An 18,491-nucleotide genomic window follows, 5' to 3' on the forward strand; every position below is an offset into this window, starting at 1 on the left:
CTCGTGATCCGCCCGCCTCAGCCTCCCAAAGTGCTGGGAGTACAGGCGTGAGCCACCACGCCCTGCTGGAAGGTTTGCTTTTCAATGGATCTTTGGGAAGTTTTAAAACCTACATGCTCAACCTTTAGAAATTACTCTAGGGGAAATTCCTTCTCCACATCCTCTAGGCGTGCTTCCTTCCTCCTCTCAACACACTTCACTATCAAAACCTACATTACTTCCAACAGTCGACCCTCGAGGGAATAAGTCCCTGGTCCCCACGATCGTGACCAGCCAGTCCACACTGCCAACCCCAGAAATGCGGTCTCAAGTGCTCGGTCAGCGAGAAGAAAGGCGGGCGAGGTCCTTGTCCTGCAGGCCACAGCGAAGACAAAAACCTCCTTACAGGCCTCAGGTGTAAGGCTGCTCCGCATTGGCAGCGCGGGATCATTCCTATCATTATTACGTAGTCTTGTTTCTTTCTGGGAGAAAGCACCTGGGGAGAGTTGGGCTGGCCCCTCCGGGCGCTCCAGTACAGGCGTCCTCTGTAACGCCGGAGCCTGCGCCAGCGTCCGACAGGGACGTCTCATCGAGGCCCGACTCGCATTTTTAGTTGTCAGATTCGCCACTTTTTGGTGTCAGAATTTAAAAGAAAAATTCCAGTTTCTCCATTTCAGAAGTTCTTTCTGTACAGAAAAACAGAAGCAGGAGATACTTCAGGTTTTTGAATTATTTTTCTTTTTTGGCGTCCACAGTATCTACATCCAGTGAGCGGGGACCGTGAGTCGAAAACGACGACGTGGATGCTCAGGCCACAGTTCCCGGCGCGCAGTCGCAGCTGCCCCTCGCTCCCGCCCCCGCCTGGAGTCCGACGTGGAAGTTGCTGCTGACTGGGCTTGCGAGGAAACCGCCTCGGAGCTGCCGCCGAAGGCCAAGGAATCACTGAAGATCGGCGAGGGAGGACAGGCGGTTCATCATGGGTGAGGAGTTCGAGAAGGGCACCTAGGCGCGTTCGAGGGGGCCGCGGCCGAGGGCTGGGGTGCAGAGGAGGAAAGGGGCCGGCTGGGGAACCCTAGAGTAGCCAGCTCCTCAGGGGGCGGGTGGCCGAGGACTTAACTTACCTCGGATCTTCATCTCTAGGGGTGGATCCGGCCTTTTGCGTTCTCCTCCGCCCTCTCTCGTTTCCCCTTCAATCCCACGGGGTCCGGGGACCCGGACAGCGCGGGTCTGCAGAGCCTGGGTTCGAGTTCTTTCCCCTTATCATGAAGTTTTCCCTCATCCCCAGCTCCACTTGCTGGGCAGAGTTGTTCTTGCGAAGGCTGGCAACGCGTCAGTCGCAGCGTCGCTGAGGTTTCTTGATGAAAGATGAGCTGCGGCCCCAGAGTGGAAGCTTAATTATTCTCTTTACCAGGGGCGCTGGGACGGCGTCAGTTTGCAAAATCCGAGAGCAGGTGTTGCTTATGTTGTTCTATGGCCAGTTTGGCATTTGTCTGCTCATCTGCTGTAGCGTTTCATGCAATAATGCGGGTATTTCTAGTCGGTAAATGAAATTTTATTCTCAATTCTTGGCCCGCTGATTGAGGGAACTGCCTCAATCAGCGGGCCAAGCATCAGTAGGGTCCAAATAAGGGTGCACATTCTTTAACTTGTTTCCCACCCTCCAAATGAAGGTGCAGATTGTTTGGCTTGGTTGAATTCCTCCACAGTTTTCTGGGGAGCATACTTCTTGCTCCCAAGCATCACAGGCGCTGTCCTGTCTTCCATAACCCGCTTCAGTTTTGTTCCGGCTCTCTTCTACCTGTAAATGGTAGGAAGGACTTTGTCAAGTCACACCCATTCTGTTGAACTTTCCCAAGGTTCTCTAGCCCGTGTTGGTGTTCATTTTTCAACTGGCAGCTCTTAGTTATACCATGTCTTTGCCAAATAACAGTGTGGCATCGCTTCTGATGTTAACGATTTTTTTTGTATCGTTAATGTAACTTGTTTTTAATCTTCTCTAATGGCTCTGGATGGGAAAAAGACTGTGCTTTTATACTACACAATACTTGATGTACAGGAAGCTTTCTGGGAATATTTTGTGATGCATTGGATAGAGCTTTATTATTTTTTAAAATGGGTTTTCTGTCAAAATAGTTATTGTTTTCAACTTCTTTCTCAATTTCTTGTACTAGTTATATTGCTTGGTGGAGAACTCTGATTGAAGTTGGTTACAGTGGTACTGCTGCTGTACAATACTTTTCCTGTGCGAGGATTACATTGTCCCACTATCTTCCTTACTGGCCCCTTGGTTTTTGGGGGTAGGGAGGGGATCATGCTAAAATATTCCTATTCTGATTAGAAAATGAGATTCCCAAAGACAGCGGCCATATTTCTCTTATTATTTGGTTTATCTTCTGTGCCTGCATGACACAATATTTAGGACATAGTAACATAACTAATTGTTTGATGTTGAATAATATATTTCATTAGCAAAAATATGCACCTATGCATCCAGGAAATTATAATATTTAATTTGGTATATAGCTTTCAAAGGACAAGATTAGATGTTTTGTGTACCTAGTTCACAAAATGACATTGTGTATGTTTTTTCTTTTGTTATGTTTTAGGTGGCTTTTTCTCAAGTATATTTTCCAGTCTGTTTGGAACTCGGGAAATGAGGATTTTAATTTTGGGATTAGATGGAGCAGGAAAAACCACAATTTTGTACAGATTACAAGTTGGAGAAGTTGTTACTACTATACCTAGTAAGTGTTGGTATGATGAACTAATTGTAGGGGTTTTCTGGTCTCCATCTAACAACTCTATTTCTTTCTTTTTTTTTGTTTTTGTTTTAATAGAGATCAGGTGTCACTGTGTTGCCCAAGCTGGTCTTGGACTCTTGGCCTCAAGTGATCCTCCTGCCTTGGCCTCCCAAAGTGCTGGGATTACAGGCATGAGCCACTATGCCAGGCCTGTTTCTGAATAAATTAATTCATATAACAAAGTATTTGATAAAGTTTATAAACTGCTGGTATGAACAAAACATTGATAACACTTTTTCCATCAATTGAGAGGCAGCTTAGTGTAATTTAAGGACCCTTGTTCTGGTTTACGGCCGGGTTTGACTGTTTATAGCTGTTTAAAAGTGGTTTAAATAACTAAATCTTATTGAGAGCCAGTATCTTTACTAATAAAATACATAAGATAAATACCCATTAGCTTTCAGGGGGAAATAAATGAAGTAGTTAAAAGTACCTTTTAAACCTGTGTAAAGAATTATATAAATGTTAAGTAATATTACATGTGAAGTGCCTTTTTTTCTGTATTTGTTACTATTTTAATTAAGATTAGTTTATCTAGGTAATTCTATTGATTACTTTTAAAGATCTGAGTTTTAGAGATTGAGTGTTGAAGTAATTTGGTACCTTAAAAATATCAAGAGAAGGCCAGGCACAGTGGCTCACGCCTGTAATCCCAGCACTTTGGGAGGCCGAGGCAGGTGGATCACCTGAAGTCAGGAGTTCGAGACCAGCCCAACCAACATGGAGAAACCCCGTCTCTACTAAAAATACAAAATTAGACAGGCGTGGTGGTGCATGCCTGTAATACCAGCTACTCGGGAGGCTGAGGCAGGAGAATCACTTGAACCCGGGAGGCAGAGGTTGTGGCGAGCTGAGATCGCACCATTGCACTCCAGCCTGGGCAACAAGAGCGAAATTCCGTCTCAAAATATATATGCATATATATGTATATATTTATTAAGAGAAGAAATACCTCAATTTTAATCAATTATTGCTGTCTTACAAAAACATTCTCCAACAGTCTTATTTGACTGTATGAGAATACTGTTGTTATTTATTCTTTTTCATTTGTTGACCTCAATTTACTTGGAGAAGATTAATACATTTAAATTAAATTGAAGAGTTCATACAGTTTGCTCAAGATTATTTAAATTATGCCTCTAACATTACTCTGTCACTCAGGATATTTCTATATGGTTGCTGTTCAAATTTATGGACTAAAACAAAAGAGGCTAACCTTTAAGAAAGAAGAGTGTTTTGAACCCTGTAATGTCTGTTATTCCTTTTTGCTATCTTCAGCAAATTTTAGTTCCCTTAGTTTTTGCTTCTCAAAATCACCCATTTCTGTCTGGGCATCTCCTGCAGTGCACAGAGCAGCACAGTGGATAGTTTCGAGTTTCAGTGAGTGCTGCTTTACACCACACTGTTTTTTGAGAAAGTGTCTTGCTTTTTTGCCCAGGCTGGAGTGCAGTGGCGCAATCATAGCTCACTGCAGCCTCTACTTCTACCTGCTGGGCTCAAGCCATCTTCCCACCTCAGCCTCCCAAAATGTTGGGATTACAGGCATGAGCCATTGCACCCAGTCTACGCCATTCTCTTGTCTTGCACATGTAAACGATGTTTTTTTCACTATTAGTGAACATTGTGATTACACTCCTACCTAATTCTAAGGGAGACATCATGAACTTGCATTTTAGTTTTTTGCTCAAATTTGTTATAGTATTGTTATTTTTTAATTGTAATAGACATACTTGCCAAATACTCAAAGGTATCACCACTGCAAACTTAAATATAAAACAAAAGCTAATTGTCCACTTATAGCCGGAAGTTTTATTTATTTATTTATTTTTTTGAGACAGAGCCTCACTCTGTTGCCCAGGCGGAAGCGCAGTGGCGCCATCTCGGCTCACTGCAACCTGTGCCTCCCAGGTTCAAGCGATTCTCATGTGTCAGCTTCCAGAGTAACTGGAATGACAGGCATGTGCCACCAGGCCCGGATAATTTTTGTATTTTTAGAAGAGATGGGGTTTCACAGTGTTGGCTAGGCTGGTCTCAAACTGCTGGCCTCAGGTGATCTACCCGTCTCGGCCTCCCAAAGTGCTGGGATTATAGGTGTGAGCCACCGCACCCAGCCATGAAAGTTATTTTTTACCTATTTTTCACCTAAGAAGGATGGCAGAGAAAAGGGATGGGACACCTGCCCTTTGACCATCCAGCCATGACCTTATTACAAGTGAGCTCTTGAGGATGTCTGCAGATGGGCTGTGAGATTGAAAGCTGCAGCCATGGCTGTGTCCATGCTGAAGTTTAGAATTGAAGTTTAGCTTTTCTTGCTTTTGGTCTGTTTATTGGCTACCAACCAAAATTCTACTTTTTATAGTACATCCACAACTGTATTTTCTAAATACAGCTTTCGAACACTTTTAACTACTCTTTTATGAGGGGAGTTTAATAGGATTTCCATTGAGCTAAAAATTATGTTTTCCTTTTTATTTCTTTTTTAAATTCTTTTTTAAATTTATTTGAGCTAAAATTATACACTTTATTTGCAGAACTGCTGGCTTTTAAAAAATATCCTGAAGATGGTATTGATCTTGCTAATTGATGTTTTGTGCACACACGTGCACGTGTGTAGGGGAGCAGAGCATACTGTCTCGTCTTAAATGGTATAAAATCTCAGCCAATAATGTGATTCAACAATTACCATTTCTTTTTAATTCGAATCCTAAGACAAATTATGTATATATTATATATATTTTAAACTCTAATAACAGCTACCATTAATTGCTATAACTCAATTAGATAGGATATTTTGAACGTGGAATGTATTAGTGTACACATACCGCTGATTTGATTTCTCTTCCAGCCATTGGATTTAATGTAGAGACGGTGACATACAAAAACCTTAAATTCCAAGTCTGGGATTTAGGAGGACAGACAAGTATCAGGTATGGTACAAAGACCAGGTTATTTGGTAGTATTTAACATTTATTGGTTCTTTTAAGGGTTAACATCAGTAAACTAGAATATGTGTTCTATTGTGATTTAAATGGAGCCACCTGGTTTAAAATGAGGTAAAATTTGGAACTATTTCCTTAGAGCATCCATTAAGTTAAAACTTAAGGAGCCCCATTTTCCAGATATCTGCTTAATGAAACTCTTTTCATGAAAATCTCAAGACCTTATTACTTCAGTTATTCTCACCTAGAAAGGACCCTCCATTTAGTTCTTGTCAGTCCTCTCTGAAACACACAGTTTTGGAATTGATTATAAAGTACCTTGCAGGCCTACCATTTAGGGCTAATATAAGAATAAATGCCATTGGCCGGGCACAGTGGCTCACGCCTGTAATCCCAGCACTTTGGGAGGCCGAGGTGGGCAGATCACCAGGTCAGGAGCTCAAGACCAGCCTGGCCAACATGGTGAAACCCCGTCTCTACTAAAAATACAAAAATTAGCTGGGCATGGTGGTGCGTGCCTGTAATTCCAGCTACCTGGGAGGCTGAAGCAGGAGAATTGCTTGTACCGGGACCTGGAAGTCGGAGGTTGCAGTGAGCCAAGATTGCGCCACTGCACTCCAGCCTGGGCTACAGAGCGAGACTCCGTCTCAAAAAAATAAATGGATAAATAAAAAATAAATGCCTTCTGCAGTTCGGGTCTTCTGCTTAGCGTTTTGGGCTTGATATGGCAACAGTGAATGTTTGGTGACTGTCAGTAGTTGCTCATGATGGTACCATCTTAAAAGATTAGTAATGCATTCTCCAAACATTCTGACTTCTTATAACTCATTTATTGAATCACGTTTCTTTTTTTTAAATTGTGCAGCCTCCCAAGCCAGAGTAGCTCAGAGAGACTCCATTGAATCACTTTTGAGTTTATTTATAATTTTAGCCATTTCTACTGCTTAATGTCAGTGATTAATTTCATGACTGTTAAATGAAATCACATTTAAAAAGTTTATTCCTCTTAAGGGGTACCTAGTTAAATATTTGTTTAAGAAAGTGTAATGATCAGGTCTGTGTACAACTTTTCTATCAGTATATTTAGTGATTTCATAGATTATAAATAAATGTTGTCATCCTGAAGTCTGAATTCATTTTGAAACTCCCTGGTCCTGTGATTTAATGTTTATCAACATTCTTTTGACTCCATCACATCTGAGGGATATGGTACATATATCCACCAGAAACAGTGAATCATTAAGGTATTGATTCTAACATGTGTGGGACAGAATTGGCAATTGATTTGTCAGTTTCTTCTTTAAAACAGTAACAATATATTCTCCCATTTTGAATTTTCTCTAGGCCATACTGGAGATGTTACTATTCAAACACAGATGCAGTCATTTATGTAGTAGACAGTTGTGACCGAGACCGAATTGGCATTTCCAAATCGGAGTTAGTTGCCATGTTGGAGGTAAGAAAACTTAACCACTTTAAAATATGGGGAAATCATTTACGTTTGCTGTTTCCAGTACATATTATTACACTGAAGAATAATTAAAAAGAATGCAGGGGCTGTTCTCTCCATCCTTTTAATATTTTCTTTTATGCAAATGATTTTCTATTCCAAAAATACATTTGAGGAGAGGGTTGGAGACAAAACAAAACAACAACAACAAAAACTAACCTTGTAACTTCCTCTTCCTTTAAGCCAGATTGGTTGATTTTCCAGGAGGTTCAGAGCTCACTTAAACAAAAATACCTATTCTAAGTCACTTATTTGATGTGACTTTTAAAATATGTCTTTTTATTTTTAGCTGTTTTAGAAGGATTAAAGTTCAGAGAAATATGTATTTCTGGGTTGCTGGCACAATGCTGGCCTCACGTTTATCGTTTTTTGCCCTTCCCAGTGTTTAAAGTGCTTTAGCTACACAGATCTTCTTTCTGTTCTTTGGACACGAGCTTGCACACCTGGCTTAGGGCCTTTTGCACTTGCTGATCCTTCTGCTTCTCTCCAGCATCTTTGCATGGGTGCCTTCCTGACATGTTTCTTCCCACATCCCTTCCCCAGAAAGAAGTCTCATTTATTCTCTAATCCTTTACCCTTCTTTATTCTTTATACCAATATTGTTTCTTTTTTTTTCTTTTTGTTTTTTTTTGTAGAGACGGGGTCTAGCTATGTTGCCCAGGCTGGTCCCAAACTCCTGTCCTCAAGTGATTCTCCTGCCTCAACCTCCTAGTGTTGGGATTACAGGTGTTAGCCATTGCACCCCACTTACTGTTTTTTTACATTTTTAAATTTATTTGTTGGCTGTGCATGGTGGCTCACGCCTGTAATGCCAGCACTTTGGGAGGCCGAGGCGGGCAGATCACCAGAGATCATCAGGAGTTCGAGACCAGCCTGTCCAACATGGTGAAACCTCATCTCTACTAAAAATACAAGAAAATTAGCTGGGCATGGTGGTGCGTGCCTGTAATCCCAGCTACTCGGGAGGCTGAGGCAGGATAATCACTTGAACCCGGGAGGCAGAGGTTGCAGTGAGTCAAGATCGTGCCACTGCACTCCAGCCTGGGTGACAGAGTGAGACTCCATCTCAAAAAATAAAAATTAAAAAAAAAAAAATGTATTTGTTTGCTTATGTATCTCTCCTTCTAAAATGTAAGTTCCTTGAGTTTACCCTGATAGGAGGAACAGTGTATAGCACTTAATTAAGAATTCAATACATTTTATTCACTGAAGTTAATAAGATCATATATTGGCTAATTGCTCAAATTCAGAGGATGCGTTAAATCATCCATTTTTTAAGAATGAAAAAATAATCAAATGTACTATGATAATAATAAAATTGCCCCTGCTCTGGAAAATTAGATGGATAAATTTCTTTCTCTTGTCAAAAACTGTGATTCTGAATTGTTTAATCAAGGGATGTTTAAATATAAGTTCTAGGCCAGTTGATACCTAGGTAAAAGCATCCTCAGATGAGAGGACTATGGACTTTTGATTTTTTTTTTTTTTTTTTTGAGACAGAGTCTTGCTCTGTCACCCAGGCTGGAGTGCAGTGGCATGATTGCCACTCACTGCAATTTCCGCCTCCTAGGTTCAAGCGATTCTCCTGTTTCAGCCTTTGAGTAGCTGGGACTACAGGCTTCTGCCACCACACCTGGCTAATTTTTGTATTTGTACCACAGATGGGGTGTCACCATGTTGGCAGGCTGGTTTCGAACTCCTGACCTCAGCAGTTTGCCTGCCTCCTGATCTGCCCGCCTTGGCCTCCCAAAGTACTGGGATTACAAGAGTGAGCCACCATGCTCAGCCCAGGACTTTTGATTTCTTGAACTACTGACTTCTTAATGACTTCCAAGTTATAAATTGCAGACTTAATAGTTTTAAACATTTGGTGAATTTTTTTTTTAAATATATCATAGCATTATATTTATTATAAGAGCTTCTCAGACCAAATTTAAATGTAAGGATAAGATTTAATTGCCTTGGGTATAATGGGTTTTTTAAAGAACAGCTTTATTTAGATATAATTCACATGATATATTTTTATCATACAAAGTATTGCTTAAAACGAATGGATTGTTGACCTCAGTTTACAATTCTTGAGTTGTTCAGGATTATTGTTAGGTTACTTGCAGTGTTAGGATTTGACTTATAAAGTCTTACAGAGAAAGAAGTAAAAGTTGGATTCTTTCTTTAGGAAGTGACTTTTAATTCATCAGTAAATATCATGTTATGTTAAGTACGGGCCGAGTACGAGTCAGGACTGTTAATGTTAAAACATGGACACAGGCCAGGCGCTGTGGCTCATGCCTGTAATCCGAGCACTTTGGGAGGCGGAGGCAGGCGGATCACTTGAGGTCAGGAGTTTGAGACCAGCCTGCCCACCCACATCTACTAAAAATACAAAAATTAGCCTGGTGTAGTGGTGCACACCTGTAATCCCAGCTACATGGGAGGCTGAGGCAGGAGAATTGCTTGAACCTAGGAGGTGGAGGTTGCAGTGAGCTCAGGTAGTGCCACTGCACTCCAGCCTGGGTGACAGAGTGAGACGCCGTCTCAAAACAAACAAAATTAAAAATATATAGTATAGACACAAAAGCAGTTTAGGTTTCAACTTTTTTCTTCTTTTTTGAGACAGAGTTTCACTGTTGTTGCCCAGGCTGGAGTGCAGTGGCGCAATCTTGGCTCACTGCAGCCTCTGCATCCCGGGTTCAAGCAATTCTCCTGCCTCAGCCTCCTGAGTAGCTGGGATTGCAAGCATGCACCACCACACCTGGCTAATTTTTGTAATTTTAGTAGAGACGGGGTTTCATCATGTTGGTTAGGCAGGTCTCGAACTCCTGACCTGGTGATCCACCCACCTAAGCCTCCCAAAGTGTGAGGTGTGTGTGAGCCACTGTGCCTGGCCTTTCAACTTCCTTATACACAAAAATGTATTCTAAATGGGTAAATAATTAAATGTAAAAAAAGAAAATTATAAGAACATATAAGGAATTCAAAAGATGAGATTTAATTATATTAACGTAACCCCCCCCCACAAAGCTCAGATATGGCAAATATAAACAAGATTAAGATAAGAAACCAGGCCTAACCAGAAACCAATGACTAAGGATTAGTGATCTTAATCATAGCAAGATCTTTTGCAAAATGAGCAAAAGGCAGTTCATAGGGGGAAAACATTGCTAATAACATTTGCATTTGTTTTTAAAGAGACAGGGTCAGCAGGGTATGGTGGCTTATGCCTGTAATCCCAGCACTTTGGGAGGCTAAGGCAGGCGGATCACGAGGTCAGGAGTTCGAGACCAGCCTGACCAACATGGTGAAACCTCATCTCTACTAAAAATAGAAAAATTAGCCGGGCGTGGTGGCGGGCGCCTGAAGTCCCAGCTACTCAGGAGGCTGAGGCAGGAGAATTGCTTGAACCCGGGATGCGGAGGCTACAGTGAGCCAAGATTGCACCATTGCAACTCCAGCCTGGGCAACAGGGGGAGACTCCGTCTCAAGAAAAAAAAAAAAAAGGGCGTCTCCCTTTGTCCCCTAGGCTGGCATGCAGTGGCACAACCAAAGCTTATTATAACCTTGAGCTCCTGACTCTGCTTCCTTTTTTGTTGGTTTTTTTAAACAATTTTTGTAGAGACCTGTGTGTTGCTCAGGCTGGTCTCAAACTCCTGGACTCAAGCGATTCTCCTGCCTCAACCCATTTGCATTTCGAATACCCTAATAATATATAATGAGATGCTGTGTTTGGAAAAGTAAATAATTCCCAACTCTGCAAAGGCTGCATTGAAGATGGAGACTTTTATACACTGTTGGTAGGGTAACTTTTCTGGAAAGCTGTTCATGCATGTATTCAGTTTATCAAAGCCTGAAAAAAGCTGTTCATACTTTAACTCCATTTTTAGAATATTGTGTTAAGAAAGCAGATTCAAACAAAGATTTTTGTATAAAGACCCTGTCACTTGGGTTTATCTAATAGTCCAGTGGAAAGAATCTAATAAGAGTCTACGGCCGGGCGCGGTGGCTCAAGCCTGTAATCCCAGCACTTTGGGAGGCCGAGACGGGCGGATCACGAGGTCAGGAGATCGAGACCATCCTGGTTAACACGGTGAAACCCCGTCTCTACTAAAAATACAAAAAACTAGCCGGGCGAGGTGGCGGGTGCCTGTAGTCCCAGCTACTCCAGAGGCTGCGGCAGGAGAATGGCGTGAACCCGGGAGGCGGAGCTTGCAGTGAGCTGAGATCCGGCCACTGCACTCCAGCCCGGGCGACAGAGCAAGACTCCATCTCAAAAAAAAAAAAAAAAAAAGAATAAATCTGCCGGGCGCGGTGGCTCAAGCCTGTAATCCCAGCACTTTGGGAGGCCGAGACGGGTGGATCATGAGGTCAGGAGATCGAGACCATCCTGGTCTACACGGTGAAACCCCGTCTCTACTAAAAAAAATACAAAAAAACTAGCCGGGCGAGATGGCGCACGCCTGTAGTCCCAGCTACTCGGGAGGCTGAGGCAGGAGAATGGCGAAAACCCGGGAGGTGGAGCTTGCAGTGAGCCGAGATCGCGCCACTGCACTCCAGCCTGGGCGACAGAGCTAGACTCCGTCTCAAAAAAAAAAAAAAAAAAAAAAAAAAAAGAGTCTAATACTAGAAAATAGTTAACACAGTTTATGGTGCATGCCTCCATAGTGTACAGCATATTTAGCCTTTTTTTTTTTGAAAAAATTATTATAGTTTGGAGAAACATGATTTTAATTTTTACTTTTTAGGCAGGGTATAGAACTATATATAAATCTCATCTTAAATGTATAAATGTATTTCCTAAATAAGCTCTTAAGTATCTGCAAAACAAAGTACTAGTAGAAAACACCCAAAATGTTAACAGTGATCATATTTGGGAGGTAGGATTATGGGTAAAGCTTCTTTTCTTTATACTTCTCTATAATTTCATAATGTATAATGAATATAATATATTAATAATTATAAAATACACTTTTAAAATGTATTTTTGGACATTTTCTAAACTCGAGAGAGCACATTGGTTAAAGGAAATTAAATATTTTCAATTTCATTTAGGAAGAAGAGCTGAGAAAAGCTATTTTAGTGGTGTTTGCAAATAAACAGGACATGGAACAGGCCATGACTTCCTCAGAGATGGCAAATTCACTTGGGTTACCTGCCTTGAAGGACCGAAAATGGCAAATATTCAAAACATCAGCAACCAAAGGCACTGGCCTTGATGAGGCAATGGAATGGCAAGTATCATGTTTCCAGAAGCCATCTGTGCATTTGTGTGTGCTTGCAGCTATGCACGTCCACGTGTAATTTTTCTCCAGTGTTGAGGATGAAACTTTGATTTATTTAGCAGCTTATTTCATAAGTTCCTCTAGCCTTTTCTCCCACTGGTCTTCAGGTGCATCCGTCTTCTTCTCAACCACACCTACCTGATGACAGTTACAATTCTTTGCCAATTTTTAGCCTTTTCCTTGCCTCACCTCACCCTCCAATTCCTTATCCTTCAGGAATTAGCTTCAGGCTGTCTTCTGAAGAGCTTTTCCTAATGTATCTCTATTCCTACTGCTTAACCACTCACTTAAAGTTAGATGCCCTTGTCACAGATTAGTGACATAGTACTTGTTATGCTGTCTTGTAATTGTTTGATTTGTTCATCTACTCATTAGATAATCACCTCCTTGAAGACTGAGACTAGTTTCACCTCTGAGTCATCCATATGTAGCCCAGAAGTAGTAGTAGCCTGGAAAATAGATATTTGGTCTTTTTTGAATTTTTCGTTCAAATCGTAGACAAATTCAAAGCTTAAAGGAAACTTACGGAAATCTAATGCATAACCTCATCTATGTTAGCTGTCTTTATTTTAAGTACTTTGGAATCCACCTCTAATACAAAGTTTATTATAGATGATCATGCTTTATGCCTGAAAGTTAATTTTATAAAACAGTTCATTTTCTCTTTACAGGTTAGTTGAAACATTAAAAAGCAGACAGTAATTCAGTCCATTCTTCTCCCCTGAAACGAAGACTACATCACCTCTCTCCCTTTGGAAACAGTCAAGTGTACTTCACACTACTAGATGTTAAAACTGTATGATTATTGGCATATACTGACTGACTGCAATGTTTGTGGTAAATAGGGAAAAGAAATATTTGGTTGGAGGGATAATTCGATCGAATCACCTGAATGTTCTATGTAATGTAAAATATTCTTTTCTTGCTTTCTTGTGTTAAGGTATATATTCTATTTGTATGGAATTCTTATTCAAATACAGTTCTATTAAAGAATGTACTCCTATTGGATGAAAAAACCTATTTTTGAATAGTAGTTGCAGCTTGTTTGTATAAATACTAAAAAATATCTTAACAGACTTTTTTCCCCTTAAAATGAATTATCTTTCCAAAGATTAGACTCAGTAGAGTAGGTGAGGAACATAGTGTGTATAATATAATCTTTATTTGCTTATCTGACCACTTTTTATTAAGCTGTTTTGTTTAAAAGCTTTTGGTTATAGGCATGAATATTATTTTGATGGTTAACTTCATTGACTTATCTGTAATTGTCATTTTATAGTACTTTACAGTTGTCAAAAGAAAAATCTTATGTTGACCTAGCTGATCTGTACAGGAAGCTTGTGAAGTAGGTAGGACAGGTTATCATGGCCTCACTGTATGTATTCAGCGCACCTTTAATTATTTTCTGGCTTGCCCAAGGTCACCTGCTAGCTAGTAAGGTGGGAATAAGGCTCAAAGTAAAACTTCTGGTTCAGAAGCCTGACTTATAAACTATACTATATATTCCCAAAAATGTCAGTATTGACAACACAGTCTAATTCTTTAATAAAATTATGCTAATTAAAGCAGTTACATTCAAAATAATGTCTATAAACTTATTTGTCTATACTAGTAGAAGTGATCAGTGACATACTATAAATAATCCTAAATGGTTATATTTGATGGAATTCATAACACATGAAAGAGAAAATTTCACATTAAAGGAAAGGAAGGTTTAAAAATCTATTTGCAGGTTATAAAAGATGTCTTTACTGGTTTTCATTCTTTTTATCTACCATGTCCAATATTTGGTCTTTTTTGAATGTAAATTTGTTACATTCAAACATGTAAACTTGTTAAAAACCAAAATCTTACTGATTATACAGGGGGAAATTAAGCATTCTGGTTTAAAAATTAGGCTTACTGCTAGATTGTAAGTTTAAAAACAATTCATGTTCAAAGGAGCTTTTCAAATTACCCAGTCCACCTCAGAATCAACTAATGTGACAGAAGTAAATATAGTGCTTCATAATTGCTAAAAACGGGTGAGTTTCTTTCACTTAAGTTGGAAAACCAGCGTTTAAGAAATTAGGTGCTGGTATTGAGAGCTTAATGCCACGGTTCCCCGCAGGTCTCGGGAACATTAGTAGTTCCTTTCTTGGCCTTCACTGTGCTTCCAGTGTTGGCCTGTGACCTCTTCCCCTCACATTTATGTTCATTCTCCAGGCTTATATTCATTCTCTGGAGCTTTCTCCCTTCACCTGCGGGACTCTCACCCTTCTTGCTCATTCTCCAGCACCCATTCCTACTTTAGTCTCTGAAATCTTTTTTGGAGATTTTTCTTCAGCTACAAGTGTTCCAGTACAACCAATATTACTCCTGAGGGGCAGAGACTTTTTCATATTGATGTCCCTAGTATCTGGTGTGGTACCTGGCATACGGCATTTCAGAATTATGTTCATAGTTGAAATAGTAGGATAGGTATTTGTCATCTTGACAAGTAGCCCGTTTGCAATTTATAGTTGAGTTTATTTCTGGTCGGTGGCACATGGCTGGAAAATGCAGAAAACAAGTTCACTTACAGCCTGAGGCTTGTAAAGCTTGTACAGCTGCCTCCTGGCAGTTCAGGAAAACTGCAGAAAATGGGAAGTAAGGTCCTGGCAGGCAGACCTGGCATGTAGCCTCTGGCCATCTTGAATCCCAGGGCATGAACTTGCCCCAAAGGTCAGCACTTGGTTAAGTCTGATCCCTCTGGTTTATCACAAAGAATAGGGTGGGATAAAGAGAGTGGACACTTAAACAAGCTGTAAATTATATGGTCCTTGTCTAGCAGGAGACAACTGCACAGGTATGCTACCAGTGTTTGGATATTGATATTTACATGGCAAATCTGAATATTGTTTTATGAGAGGCCTGGCAATAGGAAAAGCACCAAACTTGAAATTAGAACATAGGTGCAAATGGCCACTCCTGCATATTCTTTTCTGTAAAATGGGACCTGGAAAAATGATACCAAATGTTTCTTGCTGACATGCTATTTTATAACTCTGGCCTATGGTTGTGTTGTATCTTGCTACAAAAAAAAAAAAAAAAAAGAGAGTGGTAGAATTAATTCTGTTATCTGAAATACCTGAAATGCATTTTAAACTGTTGAAATGTAAGCTCTGAGGGCAGGGACCGTATCTTATTTACTGTTAGTATCCCTTGCATCTAGTGTGGTGCACCTGACACACAGTAGGCACTCAATAAATATTTATTGATTAAAAACAAAGACGTCTTCAATATCCCAGATATATTTGTTCTTTCTGATCTTTGCCTTGGTATTTTGTTTTATTTTTAAAAATTTTACGAAAGCAATACATGCATTTACTTTAGGTCACTTAGGATGAATTAAAGTGAGTCTTCTAAGATGGCCTCCTTCTGACACATTACGAAGCCCTTAGAAGGGTGAGAACTCCCGTTTGAGATACACACTACATCAAAGCACAGATGCTTAAGTGAATGAACATTTGATTCCTATGCCACATGCATATTCTTAGCCCGTAAGTACAAATTTTAAAGCATGGACTTTTTTTTTTTTTTTTGAGATGGAGTCTCACTCTGTCGCCCAGGCTGGAGTGTGGTGGCACGATATCAGCTCACTGCAACCTCTGCCTCCCAGGTGCAAGTGATTCGTCTGGCTCAGCCTCCCGAGTGGCTGGGACTACAGGTGTTCCGCCACCACGCCCGGCTAATTTTTGTACTTTTAGTAGAGACAGGGTTTCATCACGTTGGCCAGGCTGGTCTCAAACTCCTTACCTCAAGTGATCCACCTGCCTTGGCCTCCCAAAGTGCTGGGATTACAGGTGTGAGCCACCGCACCCAGCCCAAAGCATGGACTTTGAATCTTGATTGTACCACCCACATCCTGTATCACCCTTAGGCAAGTTATTTACTCTGAGTCTGTTTCTTCATCTGTAAAATAGGAACCAATTGTAGGAATCTCTCAGGAATACTAGGATTAAACAAAATGTATCCAAAGTGCCTGGCACATAGGGTGGATTTCCCACTCCATATATCCCCAAGTATGTGGGGCACTAAAGAATATTTCTAATACAAAAAACTAGCCGGGCGACATGGCGGGCGCCTGTAGTCCCAGCTGCTTGGGAGGCTGAGGCAGGAGAATGGCGTAAACCCAGGAGGCGGAGCTTGCAGTGAGCTGAGACCCGGCCACTGCACTCCAGCCTGGGCGGCAGAGCGAGACTCCGTCTCAAAAAAAAAAAAAAAAAAAAAAAAAAAAAAAAAAAAGAATATTTCTTCCACACCAAGTATAGAGTGAGGCAAAAGATGCTATACGGTTGAACAACAGAAACAACTGTAGCCACCTCTAAATAAGTGTGGATTACCACTTTAGTTGTAAATAGTAAACCTTAAAAGTAAAGTTTCAAAGAAACCACTTGTTTTCTTTGTACTAATAACAGTACAAATGTGGTTTTGGCCGAATATTAGAAAATGTTTTTATCAGGAAATACTTTATGTATAGAAAGTAATGTAATGAAGCATTATAAACTTGGAAATCTGGCACCAAATGTAAGACATTGAACATTATGAGGACAGTTTAAGTCCCCCAACCCCACCGTGTGCTTCTCCCTTGATTCTGTTCCTTCGCACAAGTACCCTCTATCCTGCAACTTTGAAATCGTTAATTTTTTTCTACAGATTTATCATATATGTACACACAATTTTATTACAGTGGTATTCAACTATTTTTCTTTTCCCCCCACTCAACATTGTTTCTAGAATATCATCTTTATTGATATATATGTAATTAGCTGATTTCTGCTACTGTATTTCAGTATATGAATATACCATTTTATTCTCTTGTGGAAGGACATTTGGATTGCTTCCAGTTCTTTTAGCAATAGTTCATGAACATTCTTCAGATCCATGGTTCATGGTTTCTCTAGGAGTGGAACTCGGGATCAGGGAGTATAACCGTCTTCGGGTTTACAAGGTAATGTCAAAGATTGCCTATGGCTCCACCATGCTTGCCAGCACTTAGTATTGTCAGCTTTATCATTCTGATGGTTTCAGAATGGAATCTCATTCTGGTGATAATTGGCATTTTCCTAATTACTGATGAGGCTGAATACAGGAGTGACTCAAACAATTTAACAACTAGCCGTAGCTAGTACAGTAGGACTCCGACTAGTCCAGGTATTCTTTAACTTCTGGTGTGAGAAGGTATGTAATCTAAGAACTTCATGTAGCTAGGGTAGCACTTGGGGGTCTCAATGTAATGACTACTTGCCAAGCAGTCCATAATACTTAAAAAAAAAAAAATGGCACAGCCATATCAGCTAACAGTGTTTCAGGACCATTTATGTTTCTCCTTTTGTGCCATGTTCATTTCTCTCTTTTGCCACTTTTTCCACTAGATTGTCTGTGTGGATTCATCAGTATTCATTGTATGTCCTGGTACTACTAATTGTTTAACAGTATGTGTTGTGTGCCATGTCCCAGTTTGTGTCTTTTCCTAAGTAGAAGTTCTTAATGAAGTAGGATTTACTACACATTCTCTCTATAGATAGTTTTGTGTCTTACTTTTGATATTCAAAGGGGCAAGCCCCTCATCCTGTTCTACTTTTGTAAGAGTGTCATGGTTATTCTCGGCTTACTATCTTCCATATAAATTTTAGAATCAGCTTGTTGGGTTAACGTGAAGAACTCTTGGGATTTTGCTTAGATATACACTTAACCAAAGGGATCAACTTGGGACAAAGCATTTTATGGTCCTGAATCTTCCTAGCCATGAACATGGTTATAGTTCTCTATTTGTGCAGATCTTTCTTACTGCCTTTTCCTAAAATTTTAGAATGTACTATATAGCAGTATTTGCAAATCTTTTGTCTGATTATTGCTAACTTCTACATTTTTTCTTGCTATTTAAAAATTTATCTTTTTATTTACAAATTATATTTTAAACTCTTTGGTGTCACATGCTTTTTAGACAGTGAAGACCCAGTAG

At 40.2% G+C, this 18,491-nt stretch overlaps 1 protein-coding gene across 1 annotated transcript; it reads left to right on the forward strand.

Moving 5' to 3' along the window:
* The first annotated feature begins 801 nt into the window (after positions 1-801).
* ARL1 (ADP ribosylation factor like GTPase 1) lies at positions 802-14,086 on the forward strand. The gene is made up of 6 exons (XM_033220906.1): positions 802-959; positions 2,586-2,723; positions 5,626-5,707; positions 7,064-7,175; positions 12,276-12,454; positions 13,177-14,086. The coding sequence occupies exons 1-6, from the start codon at positions 956-958 to the stop codon at positions 13,205-13,207; spliced, it is 546 nt and encodes a 181-aa protein (XP_033076797.1). The 5' UTR covers positions 802-955; the 3' UTR covers positions 13,208-14,086.
* Positions 14,087-18,491: the final 4,405 nt, after the last annotated feature.

Source organism: Trachypithecus francoisi, unplaced genomic scaffold (genome assembly GCF_009764315.1).
Source record: "Trachypithecus francoisi isolate TF-2019V2 unplaced genomic scaffold, Tfra_2.0 Lachesis_group11, whole genome shotgun sequence".
NCBI classification, from domain to species: Eukaryota; Metazoa; Chordata; class Mammalia; order Primates; family Cercopithecidae; genus Trachypithecus; species Trachypithecus francoisi.